The 13,540-nt window shown below is 39.2% G+C and overlaps 1 protein-coding gene across 2 annotated transcripts in view; it reads left to right on the top strand.

The window, feature by feature from the left end:
- Nucleotides 1-561: 561 nt before the first annotated feature.
- C1GALT1 (core 1 synthase, glycoprotein-N-acetylgalactosamine 3-beta-galactosyltransferase 1) overlaps nucleotides 562-13,540 on the top strand; it is a 52,360-nt gene continuing 39,381 nt past the window's right edge. The window contains exon 1 of one of the 2 annotated variants that reach the window (XM_069462022.1): nucleotides 562-683. In XM_069462022.1, the coding sequence (XP_069318123.1) occupies nucleotides 677-683 (7 nt within the window). In that variant the 5' untranslated portion in view covers nucleotides 562-676. Of the gene's footprint in view, nucleotides 684-1,120; nucleotides 1,281-13,540 lie in introns of those variants that run through there. The other variant, XM_069462023.1, reaches the window with a different exon arrangement.

Raw genomic sequence — 13,540 nt, 5'->3', positions numbered from 1 at the left:
TCATTAAGGCTAGCGAGATACCGAGGACAGAGGGTACAGGGAGAGAACAAGAAAAAAAAAAAAATGAACGTCTTGGTCAGAGCTTGTCCTTCAGACAAAAGTCCCTCAGGCACCCCCTGCCTGAGTCCCTGCTGTTTCCCTGCTTTCTTCCTCCTCAAGGTCCCAAGCTAGTGCATGACCCTAGAGTAGGACCAAAGAAATAGAGGACAGCTGAGACAAGCCGCAAGAGGGCTGCGATTAAACCTACAGCTCGCGGAGGCCCCGACTTCCCAGACCCCTTCGCAGAAGGGCGGAACGCGCGCTCGGCGGCCAATACCCGCGTCCGCACGTCGCCGTAGCCCCGCCCCGTCGTGCCCCCTCCCGCTCCGCCCTTGCTTGAGGGCTGGTGCGGCGGCGGCGACGTCAGCGTTAGGAGACCCCTGGGTGGCGGCTGCGCCGTAGGCGGGCCGCGGCCTGGACGCGCGGTGGGGAGGGGCGGAGCCAGCGGGCGGGAACGCGCGCTGGGCCCGCCTCAGCAGCCGCCGCCGCTGCTGCCGGGGAATGATCTGGGCGGCAGCAGGCGGCCTCGGCTAGCGGCCACGAGCGACTTCTGCGGCTGCCCAGAGGAGCAAAGGTCGCCAGTCCCGTGTCGTCCCCCTCTCCGCCCCCCAGGAGGGGCGAGAGGGAGCCGTGGCTGATGTCAGGTACGGCCGGCGGAGGCGCCCTCAGGCTGCGGGTCCAAGGTCTCGGCTCCCCTCGCCCTCCCCCTTCTTGGGGTGTGCGGGAGGGAGAGAGTGTGAGGGTGGACCCAAACCCCAGGCGGGGCCGAACAGGTGTCTCGGGGTCGGAGCCGGGCTGGGGACGTCAGTGCTCATGAGGAAGGCGCGGGGCACTTCCTGCTCCCGGCGCCTCTGCAGGCTGCTACAGGGGCCGGGTGCCCACCGGGCCGTTATTTTGTCGGCGTGTAGCCTTCTCTTCGTCGTGGGTCTTTCTGTTTTGCTCTATTGCACCCCTCTCCTCCTTCTCCAGCGCCGCTGGGCGTCGGGCGTCGGCGGCGAGGGCGCGGGCTGTGCCCGGGCGTCTGGGCCGAACCACTTAGCGGTCCTGCCCCAGGGCTGCCCCGCCGGGCTGCCGGCTCCGCCCCCGGGGTCCTCCCCGCCCCCTGCAGACCTGTGAGTCCTGCGCGACTCGGCGCTCAGGTGTAGAGCACATTCCCCGAGAGCCACGGGGCTGCCGCGCTGCCTGAGCGCCCAGCGAGCGGGCGCCTTCCAGAAGTGCCTGGAGCTTGCTTGGATCATCAGGTTTGTAGCTGATTTATTTCTTTAAGTTTCCCTGCCTCGGGTAGAGTGAATAAGCCAAGTGTGTGTTGGGGCACTTGCTGCGTGGAGAAGAAAGAAAGGAATTTTTTTTTTCTTGGCCTCTCCCTCTCATCCAACAAAGTGTAATGGGATTAGTAGGTGCTGACAGATTGTCCATAGTGCTTTGAATTTGGGTAAACTGTATACTCTTAAAAGATGAGCTTAATTTAGGGGTGGAGATTTATTCTTTCCTAGCCCCACTGTCCTTATCTTAAACCAGACTTTATATGATCTATCAGTTCCACGAAGAAAAAAATTAACAAAACCCCACACATTTTTGATAAGTTGACTAGATTTCTAATATAGATTTCTAAAATTCATCGTAGATATCGCGATGTTTCCTCAGATCGAAACTTCTGCTAACCATGAATTGATTTCATAATGAACTGAAAAGTTATGAAGTTAGAACATTAATGTATCAGAGTGAATAATTAGACCAATGTGTAAGGGACGGAAATATGTTAATTTACTAAGAGTTGGGCGTACAACATAGATAGCTGTGCCTAGATGCCAGGAAAAAATGTTGTGCATAATTTCAAGTTGTTTAATTCTGGTGTAAATTTAGGAAGTGGGAATCTGAGTTTTTAGAAGGTATTTAGATGACAGCTTTCCACTCCCTTATAAGTGTCGAATGAGTTTTGTAGACATGATACTGTGTGTTCTAAGTATTGTATATATTATAATAAACTGTATTTTCCGCCAGCCTTGGTATATATTGACATACAGTTTAAGTGAATATAAATTTCAAGTTACCAAACAGTTAACTCTTTTCACCATATGTTAAGTAAAACAGTGATACAGTAAGGAAGGTATGATTCATTTAAAATTATTCATAGGAAAGAGATGGTTTTTCAGTATTAGTGAAGAACTGTTGAATGTCTCTCTTAAATTTGCCCGGAATTCATATTTTTTCTGTATCTTTTTATTTGTGATTCAGCATTTAAAAAATATTTTGTGGTTACTACCCATTTAAAGTTTTTCTTAATTATGCTTTTTGAGTAAATTCAACATCTGAAAATTCTTAGAATCTTATCACAAATTTAGGAGTATGTATAATAAATTAATGTTTATCTAATCGTAGAAATAAAAGTGTGTCACTAGGCATATGCTATCTACTATTTGTGTATTGATTTGTGCTAAAATAAAAATTGTATTATACAGTTTAACTTTATAAACCATGGTAATTTAAAGTCTTTATGTGGTAAAATCATTGATTGGAATTTTTGTGACAGTGCAGCTGTAATAAACCTTAAATAAAAAATGGACAGCTTGATGCTGAAATTCAATTCAGATCCACTTAAAAGTTTAAGCTAGCTTCCCAGTACAACCATCTTTTCATGTAAAAGATTTGTTGAGATTGTATTAAAGAGGCTGGTGTACAAACTACAGCAAGGTTCAAAGAAAGGTAAGATAAAATTCTCTTTACCCCCAATTCAGTAGGATTAAGGTAATTGTTTTAAAAGAAGAGTGGAAAAAAAGACTGGTTCCATAAAATGTGAAGTTAGGCTTTTATCTTAAGTTTTGGTTAGAGAGGAACCCCAATGTGTACTTAAGTTTTTATTTTGCACCTAATTCAGATGCCAAAGGGGAAAATACATGCCAAATTCTGCAATGTGTGAAAATGGAGAGAAAAAATATTTATAAAGATGCTGGTATTTGTGAGCTAGGGAAGCCCGGAAGAAGGTGGGAGAAACCAAAAAGAAAATCCGAATAAATTATCTAGCGCCTGTAATGTGTGCTGCCTTGCACATTGAAGGGACACATTGAGGGCAAGGAGAGGCAACGTTGGGGAGATTCTGGAACAGGAAACTTGATTGATTTATAGTGAAAACTATATATTAAAGCATATTTAAACTGGTGAAAGTTTGGTAATTGGCAGAATTTGAAATTTAAATACAGGTTGATGTAGTCATTTGCATTTTTGGTCGTCATGTTAGTTTCCTAGGGCTGCCATAACCAAGTACCACAAACTAGGAGATTTAAAACAGTAGAAATTTATTGTCTCAGTTCTGGAGGCTGGATGTCTGAAATCAAGATGTCAGTAGGGCCATGTTCTGTCAAGTTTCTAGGGGAGAATCTCTTCCATGCCCCTTAGCTTCTTGTGTCATTGCGTTTTTTGGCTTGCAGCTGTATTACTCCAGGCTCTGCCTCTGTTATCACATGGCAATCTTCCTGTGTGGCTGTCTTCATGTGGTGCTCTCCTCTTCTTAAAAGGACAACAGGTGTACTGGATTGAGGTCCACCGTATCACCTCTGCAAGGACCCTATTTCCAAATAAGGTCACATGCATTATTAGTACTGGGGTTAGGATTTCAACATATCTTTTTGGGTGATACAATTTAACCTGTAACAGTTACACAATTTATCTTTTTAAAGTGTTCAGTAAATGTTTAGCAGCATGTGACAAACTGAACTAGAGGATACAGTTGGAACAGAGGAGAGGACATTTAAATTTATTTACATAGATCAGTGATGCCTTAGTTCGTTTTCTGTTGCTTGTAACAATACCTGAAACTGGGTAATTTATAAAGAAAAGGAATTTCTTACAGTTATGGAAGGTGGAAAGTCCAAGGTTAAGGAATGGCATCTGGTGAATGCCTTCTTGGTGGGGACTCCCTGCAGAGTCATGAGGTGGCACAGGGTATCATATGGCGAGAGGGCTGAATGTGCTTGCTCACGTCTCTCTTCCCCTTATAAAGCCACGAGTCCCTTTCCTGTGATAGCCCATTAATCTCTGAATGGGTTAATTGAATGGATTAAATGAATGGATTAATCCATTTGTGGAGGCAGAGCCGTCATGACCCAATCACCTCTTAAAGGACCCAACTCTCAGTACTGCTACATTGGGAATTAAATTGCAACATAAGTTTTGGAGGGGATAAACATTCAAACCATGCATAGAAAGTGCCTACTGTGTGCCAGGTCCTAGAGATTAAACAGTTAATAGACAAAAGTCTCTGCCCTCATGGAGCTTACATTCTGAAATATTGGTTCTAAACATGTGGTTGCTGGATTTGAAGCATCAGCAATATCTGGGAACTTGTTAGAAATGCAAATTTTAGGGTTGGCTCTAGATCTCTTGATTTGGAAACTGTTTTAACTAGCCTTCCACAAGATTCTGGTGCAGACACCAGTTTGAGAAACATCAGTCAAGATGGAAACAAGACAATAAACAAGATTAATAAGTAAAATAATATTAGATGTTAATAGGTGCTGTGGGTAAGAATCGGGTGGCCAGGGAAGACCCCGGAACAGTAAAGACCTGAAGGAATTGGAGAGTGAGCCATGTGCATATCTGGCTGAGGTATACTCCCAACAGAGAACAGTAAATGCAAGGACCCTGGCATGTTTGAGGAACAGCAAGGAGGAGTACAGAGTTAAAATGCAGTGATGAAACAGCATTAGATTCAACCTATGAAATTGCTGCTAGGAGGAGAGATCAGAAAGCAAGGGAGTAGGATGGCAGATTGTATGAAGATCATTTTAAGGTTTTGGCTTTCTCTCTGAGTGAGTTTAGTAAGACAGTGGCAGGTTTGAGCAAATAAGTGACATGATCTGATTTCAGTTTTGAAAGAATCACTCTGGCTGCTGGTAAAGATGGACTGAAGAAGGAAAGGGGCCATTGCAGTAGTTAGGAAAAAAGAGAAAGGTGGCTCAGACCAGGGTGGTAGCAGTGGAGAGGTTAGAAGAGGTACAAGACTTTAGTACACACACAGTGAATGTAGTGAAAAGCAAGCTTTTTTTTTTTGTCGCTGTCTACCTCAGTTACCCAGTGGCCCTCCTCAAAGGCAATGAGTGTTAAAACCAGGTTTTATATATTCTTCCTGAGATAGTTCATGTATATATGAGAAACTAAGTTTTAATAGGAGAGGTTCTTAACTTGGGCCTGTTTTCTTCCCCATGGGACATTTGGCAATGTCTAGAGACATTTTTGTTTGTCGCAGCTATTGGTAATGCTACTGGCATCTAGTGAATAGAGGCCAGGGATGCTGCTAAGCATCTTACAGTGAACAGGACAGCTCCCACAACAGAATTGTCCAGCTTATAATGTCAGTAATGCCAAAGTTAAGAAACCTTGGCTTTAATGGGATTTACAGAGGTTGGAACATAGATGGTGGAGTCAGGAGGGTGTTGTAGTCAAAGATGAGTAAGAGCAGAAGAACTGACTGCATTGGGATGTTTCAGGAAATGTAAATAGTTCAGGATTGCTGAAACATAAATTATAAGGCACGGAGTAGTGAATGATGAGGCTGGAAACCTGGACAGAGTTTAGATCATGAAGAGCCTTCATATATTATGTTATTTAAAGATGCTTAGTTTTTGTCTTGTAGGCAGTGGGGTTCCATGAAAGGATTCATGGAGTGACATCAGTTTTTCACTTTAGAGAGGTCATTCTGGAGATAGGGTATGGATTGAAGAGAGGGCACTTGACTCTGGAAGACAGGTTAGATATTGTTGTAGTTTAGGGGAGGGAGGAGGGTCTGAAGTAGAGCAAATAATAGAAACAGAGAAGAGACAATGGACTAGAAAAATATTTAGGAAATAAAATTGGCAAGCCTTGGTAATTGGATTTGGGGTTAGGGTTAGGGGAGCATTAAGAATGTCTGCCTAGTTTCTAGTTTAAATTAGATGGCTCTGAGTGAAATGGGAACCCATGGCTGAGTAATTTAGGTAATTACCAGTAATTAAGGTAGAATGAGCCAATTTAAGAGAGGAAGGTAATGAGTCACTTTTGGATACTCTCATTGTGATTGTGTCCATAGGTAAATTTCTGATCATGAAATGATGGATTAAGGTATGTTCAAATAAAAATTGTAAAAGATATTTCCAAATGCCCTTCCACAAGACAGTGAAAGTGTGTATTGTGAGAAAGAATGCATGATTACCAGTTTTCTCATATCTCTGTCAATACTAGGTGTTAATAAACTTTAAATTTTTACCAGTATAATGTTAAAAATAGTATCTCTTCATTTGATTTACCTTTCTTTAATTATGAGTGAAATTTGATCATCTTTGACCATTGTTTTTCCTGTGAGTCTTTTCTTTATCTGCTTTTATATTGGATTGAATCATTTTTTTTCTTTATTTATGATACTTCTTGGTATTTTTTGCTGTACATTCTTTTTTACAACATACATTTGAACCAGCAACTTCTTCACTGCCAGAAATTTATCCAATGAATAAACTCATAATTTTTCTGTAGTCATAGCTTCTGAGTTTTGGGAAGATCTCAATTTGTGATATAAAAAATGGAAAAAGATGTTTTCTTCTAGTTTTGTTTTAATTCTGTTTTTAAAAATATTAAAATATTAGAAATATTTGGAATTGTTACTATCAGAAAGGTAGGGATCCACCTGGTTGCTTTTTATGTTTCCCAAAAGATTAATTAGTTCAATACCATTTCATGAATAAGCCTTGATTTGAAGTGCTGTGTGAATTATGTATTAAATTTTCACATGAAATTTTATTATTTTTCATAGACTCTTTATTTCAATCTGATAAAGTCCCTTTGATAAAGCTCATCTGATAAAGACCACCAGGGAAACAACTGTAGGCTGACAGGTTAATTAACTTGCTGCTGTGAGGGAGATTTTCACAGTAGAGAAAATGCCAGCATTTCACTGAAGAAGGAAGCAGGATTATCATAGGATTTTGGAAAAGGGTGGAGTTTAGGCAAAATTTATTTATTTATTTTAATTAAACTTTATTTCAAGATCATTGTGGAGTCATATGCCATTGTAAGAGATAACAGATCCTATGTTCCCTTTATCCAGTTTCCCCCAATGATAACATCGTGTAACACTACAGTGCAGTATTTACAACCCAGATATTGACATGGATACAAAATGCTGAGGTTTCCATCACCACAGGGATCCCTCCTGTTGCCCTTTATAGCCACACCTGCAGCCCTCTCCCCATCCGCCATCCCTGAGACCCTGACCCCTGGCAACCACTAATCTGTTCTTTCCATAATTTTGTCAAGGATGTTTATATACACTCACACATACATACACACACATAATCTCACAGTATGTGACCTTGTAGGATTGGCATTTTTCACTCAAAATAATTTCCTGGAGATTCATGCAACTTGTTGCTTGCTTCAGTGGTTTCTTCCATTTTATTGCTTAGTAGTATTCCATGGTATGGGTATTCCACTGTTAACCATTCATGTGTTTGAAGGACATCTAGGCTGCTTCCACTTTGGGGCTATTACAAATGAAGCTGCTATGAATTTTTGTGTGAATATAAATTTCCATTTCTCTGGATTAAATGCCAGGGAGTGCATTGCTGGGTTGTATGGTAATTGCATGCTTAGTTTTTAAAGAAACTGCCAAAAGGTTTTTCAGAGTTGCTGTACCATTTGACATTCCTAACAGCAATATATGAGTGATCAAGTTTCTCTGCATCCTCACCAGCCTTTTAGTGTTTTCACTGTTTTTTTAATTTGTGCAAATTTATAGGATACATTAGAAAATTTGTTATGTGTATATAATGTGTAGTGATCAAGTCAGGGTATTCAGAGTGTCCATCACCTGAGTACAATATATTTTTGTTAAGTATAGTCATCCTACTTTGCTATCCAACCTTGAATTTATTCCTTTTATCTTACTATATGTTTATGCCCTTTAACCTGCTTCTCTTCATTCTACGCCCCCCCTACACACTCACCTTTCCCAATCTGTTATCTATTTTTCCATTCTATACCATATGTTCAGATTTTTTCACTCCCACATTTATGTGAGAACATGCAATATTTGACTTTTTGTGCCTGGCTTATTTCACTTAAGATAATGATCTCTAGTTCCATCAGTGTTGCTGCAAATGACATGATTTCATTCATTTATGGCTGAATAGTATGTCATTGTGTATATATACAACATTTTCTTTATGCATTCATCTCTTGATGGACATTTAGGTTGAATCTGTATCTTGGTTATTGTGAATAGTGCTGCAATGAACATGTAAGTGCAGGTATCCCTTTGATATATTGATTTCTTTTCCTTTGGGTAGATACCCAGTGTGGATCGAATGGTAATTCTATTTTTAGTGCTCTGAGAAATCTCCATACTGTTTTCCATAGTGGCTGTACTAGTCTGCATTCCCACCAACAGTGTTTAAGAATCCCCTTTTCTCTGTATCCTTGCCAACATCTGTTATTTTTTATCTTTTTTATTAATAGCCATTGTAACTGGGGTAAAATATCTCATTGTGGTTTTGATTTGCATTTCTCTGATGATTAGCTGATGATTAGATGATGTTGAGCGTTTTGTCACATACCTGTTGGCTGTTTGTATGTATTCTCTTGAGTAATGTCTATTTATGTCCTTTGCCCACTGTTTAATGGGATTATTTTTTTGTTGAATTGTTTGAGTTCCTTGTATATTCTGGGTATTAGTCCCTGTCACATGAATAGTTTATATTTTCTTGCATTCAACAAGTTTTCTCTTTGTTGATGATTTCTTTTGCTATGCAGAAGCTTTTTAGTTTAATGAAATCCCATTTGTCTGTTTTTGTTGCCTATCTTAGAAATTCTTTGCTTACAACAGTGTCTAGGAGAATTTTTCCTAGCATTTCTTCTAGTATTTTTATAGCTTTGGGTCTTACATTTAAGTCTTTAATCCATTTTGGTTGATTTATTTATTTATTTATTTATTTTTTTTGAGACAGAGTCTCACTCTGTTGCCCAGGCTAGAGTGAGTGCCGTGGTGTCAGCCTAGCTCACAGCAACCTCAAACTCCTGGGCTCAAGCGATCCTCCTGCCTCAGCCTCCTGAGTAGCTGGGACTACAGGCATGCACCACTATGCCCGGCTAATTTTTTCTGTATATATTTTTAGCTGTCCATATAATTTCTTTCCTTTTTTTTTTTTTTTTTTTTTTTTTTTTTGAGACAGAGTCTCACTCTGTTGCCCAGGCTAGAGTGAGTGCCGTGGCGTCAGCCTGGCTCACAGCAACCTCAAACTCCTGAGCTCAAGCGATCCTCCTGTCTCAGCCTCCCGAGTAGCTGGGACTACAGGCATGCACCACCATGCCCGGCTAATTTTTTCTATATATATTTTTAGTTGTCCATATAATTTCTTTCTATTTTTAGTAGAGATGGGGTCTCGCTCTTGCTCAGGCTGGTCTCGAACTCCTGAGCTCAAACGATCCGCCCACCTCGGCCTCCCAGAGTGCTAGGATTACAGGCGTGAGCCACCACGCCCGGCCCCCATATAATTTCTTTCTATTTTTAGTAGAGATGGGGTCTCGCTCTTGCTCAGGCTGGTCTCAAACTCCTGAGCTCAAACGATCCGCCTACCTCGGCCTCCCAGAGTGCTAGGATTACAGGCGTGAGCCACCGCGCCCGGCCCATTTTGGTTGATTTTTGCATATGGTGAGAGATAGGGGTCCTGTTTCATTCTCCTGCATGTCACTATCCAATTCTCCCACACCATTTATTGAAGAGAATGTCCTTTCCCCAATGTAAGTTCTTGTTGGCTTTGTCGAAGATGAGTTGGCTGTAAATTTGTGGGTTTTATTGCTGGGTTCTCTATTCTGTTCTCTTGGTCTATGTGTCTAATTTTATACCAATACCATAGTGTTGGTCACTATGCCTTGTAATATATTTTGAAGTCAGGTAATGTGATGCTTCCAGTTTTGTTCTTTTTGCTCTGGATTGCTTTGGCTATTCAGGCTCTTTTTTGGTTCCTTTGGATTTTAGGGTTCTCTTTTAATTCTGTGAGGAATGACATTGGTATTTTGGTAGGGATTGCATTAAATCTGTAGATTGCATTGGAAAATATGGTCATTTTAATGATATTCTTTTCATCCGTGACCATGGGATGTTTTTCTGTTTGTGTCATCTTCAATTTCTTCCAACAGGGTTTTGTAGTTTTCCTTGTAGAAATATTTTACCTCGGTTAAATTCTAGGTATTTTATGATATTTTTTTAATCTATTGTAAATGGGATTGCCTTTTTGATTTCTTTCTTGCCTAGATCATTATTGGTGTATAAAAATGCTACTGTTTTTGCATGTTGATTTTGCTATTTGCAACTTTACTGAACTCATTTATCAAATCTAGGAGTTTTTGTTGTAGTCTTTAGGTTTTTCTAGCTAATAAGATCATATCGTCAACAAAAAGGGACAGTTCAACTTCCTCATTTGCTATTTGGATCCCTTTTCTTTCTTTCTTTTGCCTGATTGCTCCTGCTAGCACTTCTGGTACTATGTTGAATAGGAATGGTGATAGTGGTTGTCATTGTCTTGTTCCAGTTCTTGGAGGAAAGGCTTTCAACTTTTCCCCATTCAGTATGATGTTAGCTATGGGTTTATCATATGTGGCCTTTGTTATTTTGAGGTATGTTCCTTCTGTATCTAGATTGTTGAATGATTTATCATGAAGGGATGTTAAATTTTATCAAATGCTGTTTCTGCATCTATTGAGATGATAATGATTTTTGTCCTTCATTTTGTTGATGTGATACATGATCTTTATTGATTTGCTGTGTTGTATCATCCTTGTTGCATCCCTAGTATAAATCCCACTTGATCATGGTTATTATTTTTTGATGTGCTGTTGGATTTACTTTGCTAGTATTTTATTGAGGATTTTGCATCTATCGTTCACCAGAGATATTGGCCTGTAGTTTTCTTTTTTGGTGTGTACTTGTTTTGATATCAAGGTAATACTGGCTTCATAAAATGAGTTAGGGAAAATTCCCACCTCTTAGGTTTGGTATTCAAGATTGGTATTCTTTACGCATTTGGTAGAATTTGGCTGCGAATTCATCCAGTCCTGGTCTTGTCTTTTTTTTTTGTTGGGAGATTTTTTTTTAGTGTTGAATCAATCTTACCACTCATTATCGTTCTGTTCAGATTTTCTATTTCTTCCTTATTTAGTCTTTGTAGCTTGTATTTTCCAGGAATTTATCCATTTCTTCTAGATTTTCCCATTTGTCAGCATATAGTTGTTCATGATAGTCTCTAATGATCTTTTGTATTTCTGTGGTATCAGTTGTAAATGTCTCCTTTTTCCTTTCTGATTTTGTTTATTTGGGTCTTCTCTCTTCTGGGTTAGCCTAGCTAGAGGTTTATCAATTTGGGTTTCTCTTTTCAAAGAACCAACTTTTTGTTCTGTTGATTTTTTTTTTGTATTTTTTTTAGTCTCTATTTCATTTAGTTCTGTTCTAATCTTTGTTATTTCTCCTGCTAATTTTGGGTTTTTTTTTCCTTTGCTTTTCTAGTTCTTTGAGGTGCGTTGTTAGATTGTTAATTTGTAATCTTTCTACTTTTTTGATGTAGGTATTTAGTGCTATGGATTTCCATCTTAGCACTGCGTTTGCTATATCCTACAGATTTTTGTATTTTGTGTGTCCATTTTCATTTGTTTCAAGAAATTTTTTTTTTATTTCCTTCTTACTTTCTTTGTTGACTCAATCTTGTTGTTTTTTCATGTATTTGTATGGTTCCCAGTGTTCCTCTTGGTATTGATTTCCACTTTTATTCCATTATGGTCTGAGAGGATACTTGGTATGGTTTTGATTTTTTAAAAATTTTGTTGAAACTTGTTTTGTGGCCTAACATGGTCTGTTCTGGAGAGTGTTCCATGTGCTGATGAAAAGAATGTATATTCTACAATTGTTGGACAAAATGTTCTGTATATGTCTGTTAGGTCCATTTTATCTGATATCCAGTGTAAATCCAATGTTGATTTTTTTTTTTTTTTTTTGTCCAGATAATCTGTCTAATGCTGGGTGGGGTATTGAAGTCCTCCCTATTAATGTATTGCAGTCTATCTCTTTGTTTAGATCTAGTAATACTTGCTTTATGAAACTGGGTACTCCAGTATTGGGTGCATATATACTAATATTTAGAATTGTTATATCTGCTTCCTAGATTGATCCCTTTGTTATTATATAATGACTTTTTTGTATTTTTTTTGCTATTCTTGACTTAATGTCTGTTTTATCTAACATGAATATAGCTACTCCTGCTTACTTTTAGTTTTTGTTTGCATGGGATGTATTTTTCCATCCGTTTACTTCTAGTCTTTTTTTTTTTTTTTTTTTTGAGACAGAGTCTCACTCTGTTGCCCAGGCTAGAGTGAGTGCCGTGGCGTTAGCCTAGCTCACAGCAACCTCAAACTCCTGAGCTCAAGCGATCCTCCTGTCTCAGCCTCCCGAGTAGCTGGGACTACAGGCATGCACCACCATGCCCGGCTAATTTTTTTTTTCTATATATATTTTTAGCTGTCCATGTAATTTCTTTCTATTTTTAGTAGAGATGGGGTCTCGCTCTTGCTCAGGCTGGTCTCGAACTCCTGAACTCAAACGATCCGCCCACCTCGGCCTCCCAGAGTGCTAGGATTACAGGCGTGAGCCACCGCGCCCTGCCCGTTTACTTCTAGTCTTTATGTGTCTTTACTGGTAAAGTTTTTTCTTTTTTTCTTTTTTTAATAAACAGAATGTACTTGAATCATGTTTTTTAATCCATTCAGCCATTCTGTATCTTTTAAGTGGAGAATGTAGTCATTTTACATTCCAGGTTATTATTGATATGTGAGGTTTTTTCCCCAGCATATTGTTAATTGTTTTCTGGTGGCTAGTTGCTATTCTCTTGCTGTTTTTAGGATTCATTCTGTCTTTGACTTTAGACAGTCTGATTGTGGTGTGTTGTGGAGTAGATCTTTTTGCATTATATTTGCCTGGGGATGGTTGAGCCTCTTGTATTTGAATGTCTAAATACCTTCCTAGATTTGGGAAGTTTTCATCTATTATTTCATTAAATAGATTTTTTTAATCCTTTTTCTTTCTAATCCTTTTGTCAGTCTTTTTTCTCTTTGCCCTTGGAGATACCAATAATTTGCATATTCAGTGGCTTTCTGTTGTCCAAAATGTCACAAAGTTTTTGCTCATTTTTAAAAATTCTTTCTTCTTTAGTTTTTGTCTCACTGAGTTATTTCAAAAGCTCTGAGATTCTTTTTTCTGCCTGATCTAGTCTGTTGTTGAAGCTTTCAAGTTAAATTCTTCAGTTTCAGAATTTATTTAGTTCTTTTAAAAAATATGTATCTTTTTGGTAAATTTCTTAGTCTTATCCTTGTACTACTGAATTTTTTTTTTTCTGATTACCTTTGTGTTGTTTTTCAGAGTTCTCTTTTATCTCACTGAACTTCTTTAAAACAGTATTTTTGAATTCATGATCCAGGATTTTGTGGATTTCTT

Source organism: Eulemur rufifrons, chromosome 29, assembly GCF_041146395.1.
Source record: "Eulemur rufifrons isolate Redbay chromosome 29, OSU_ERuf_1, whole genome shotgun sequence".
Lineage (NCBI taxonomy): Eukaryota > Metazoa > Chordata > Mammalia > Primates > Lemuridae > Eulemur > Eulemur rufifrons.
The sequence above is the reverse complement of the archived record's forward strand: the minus strand, read 5'-3'. Positions and strand labels throughout refer to the sequence as shown.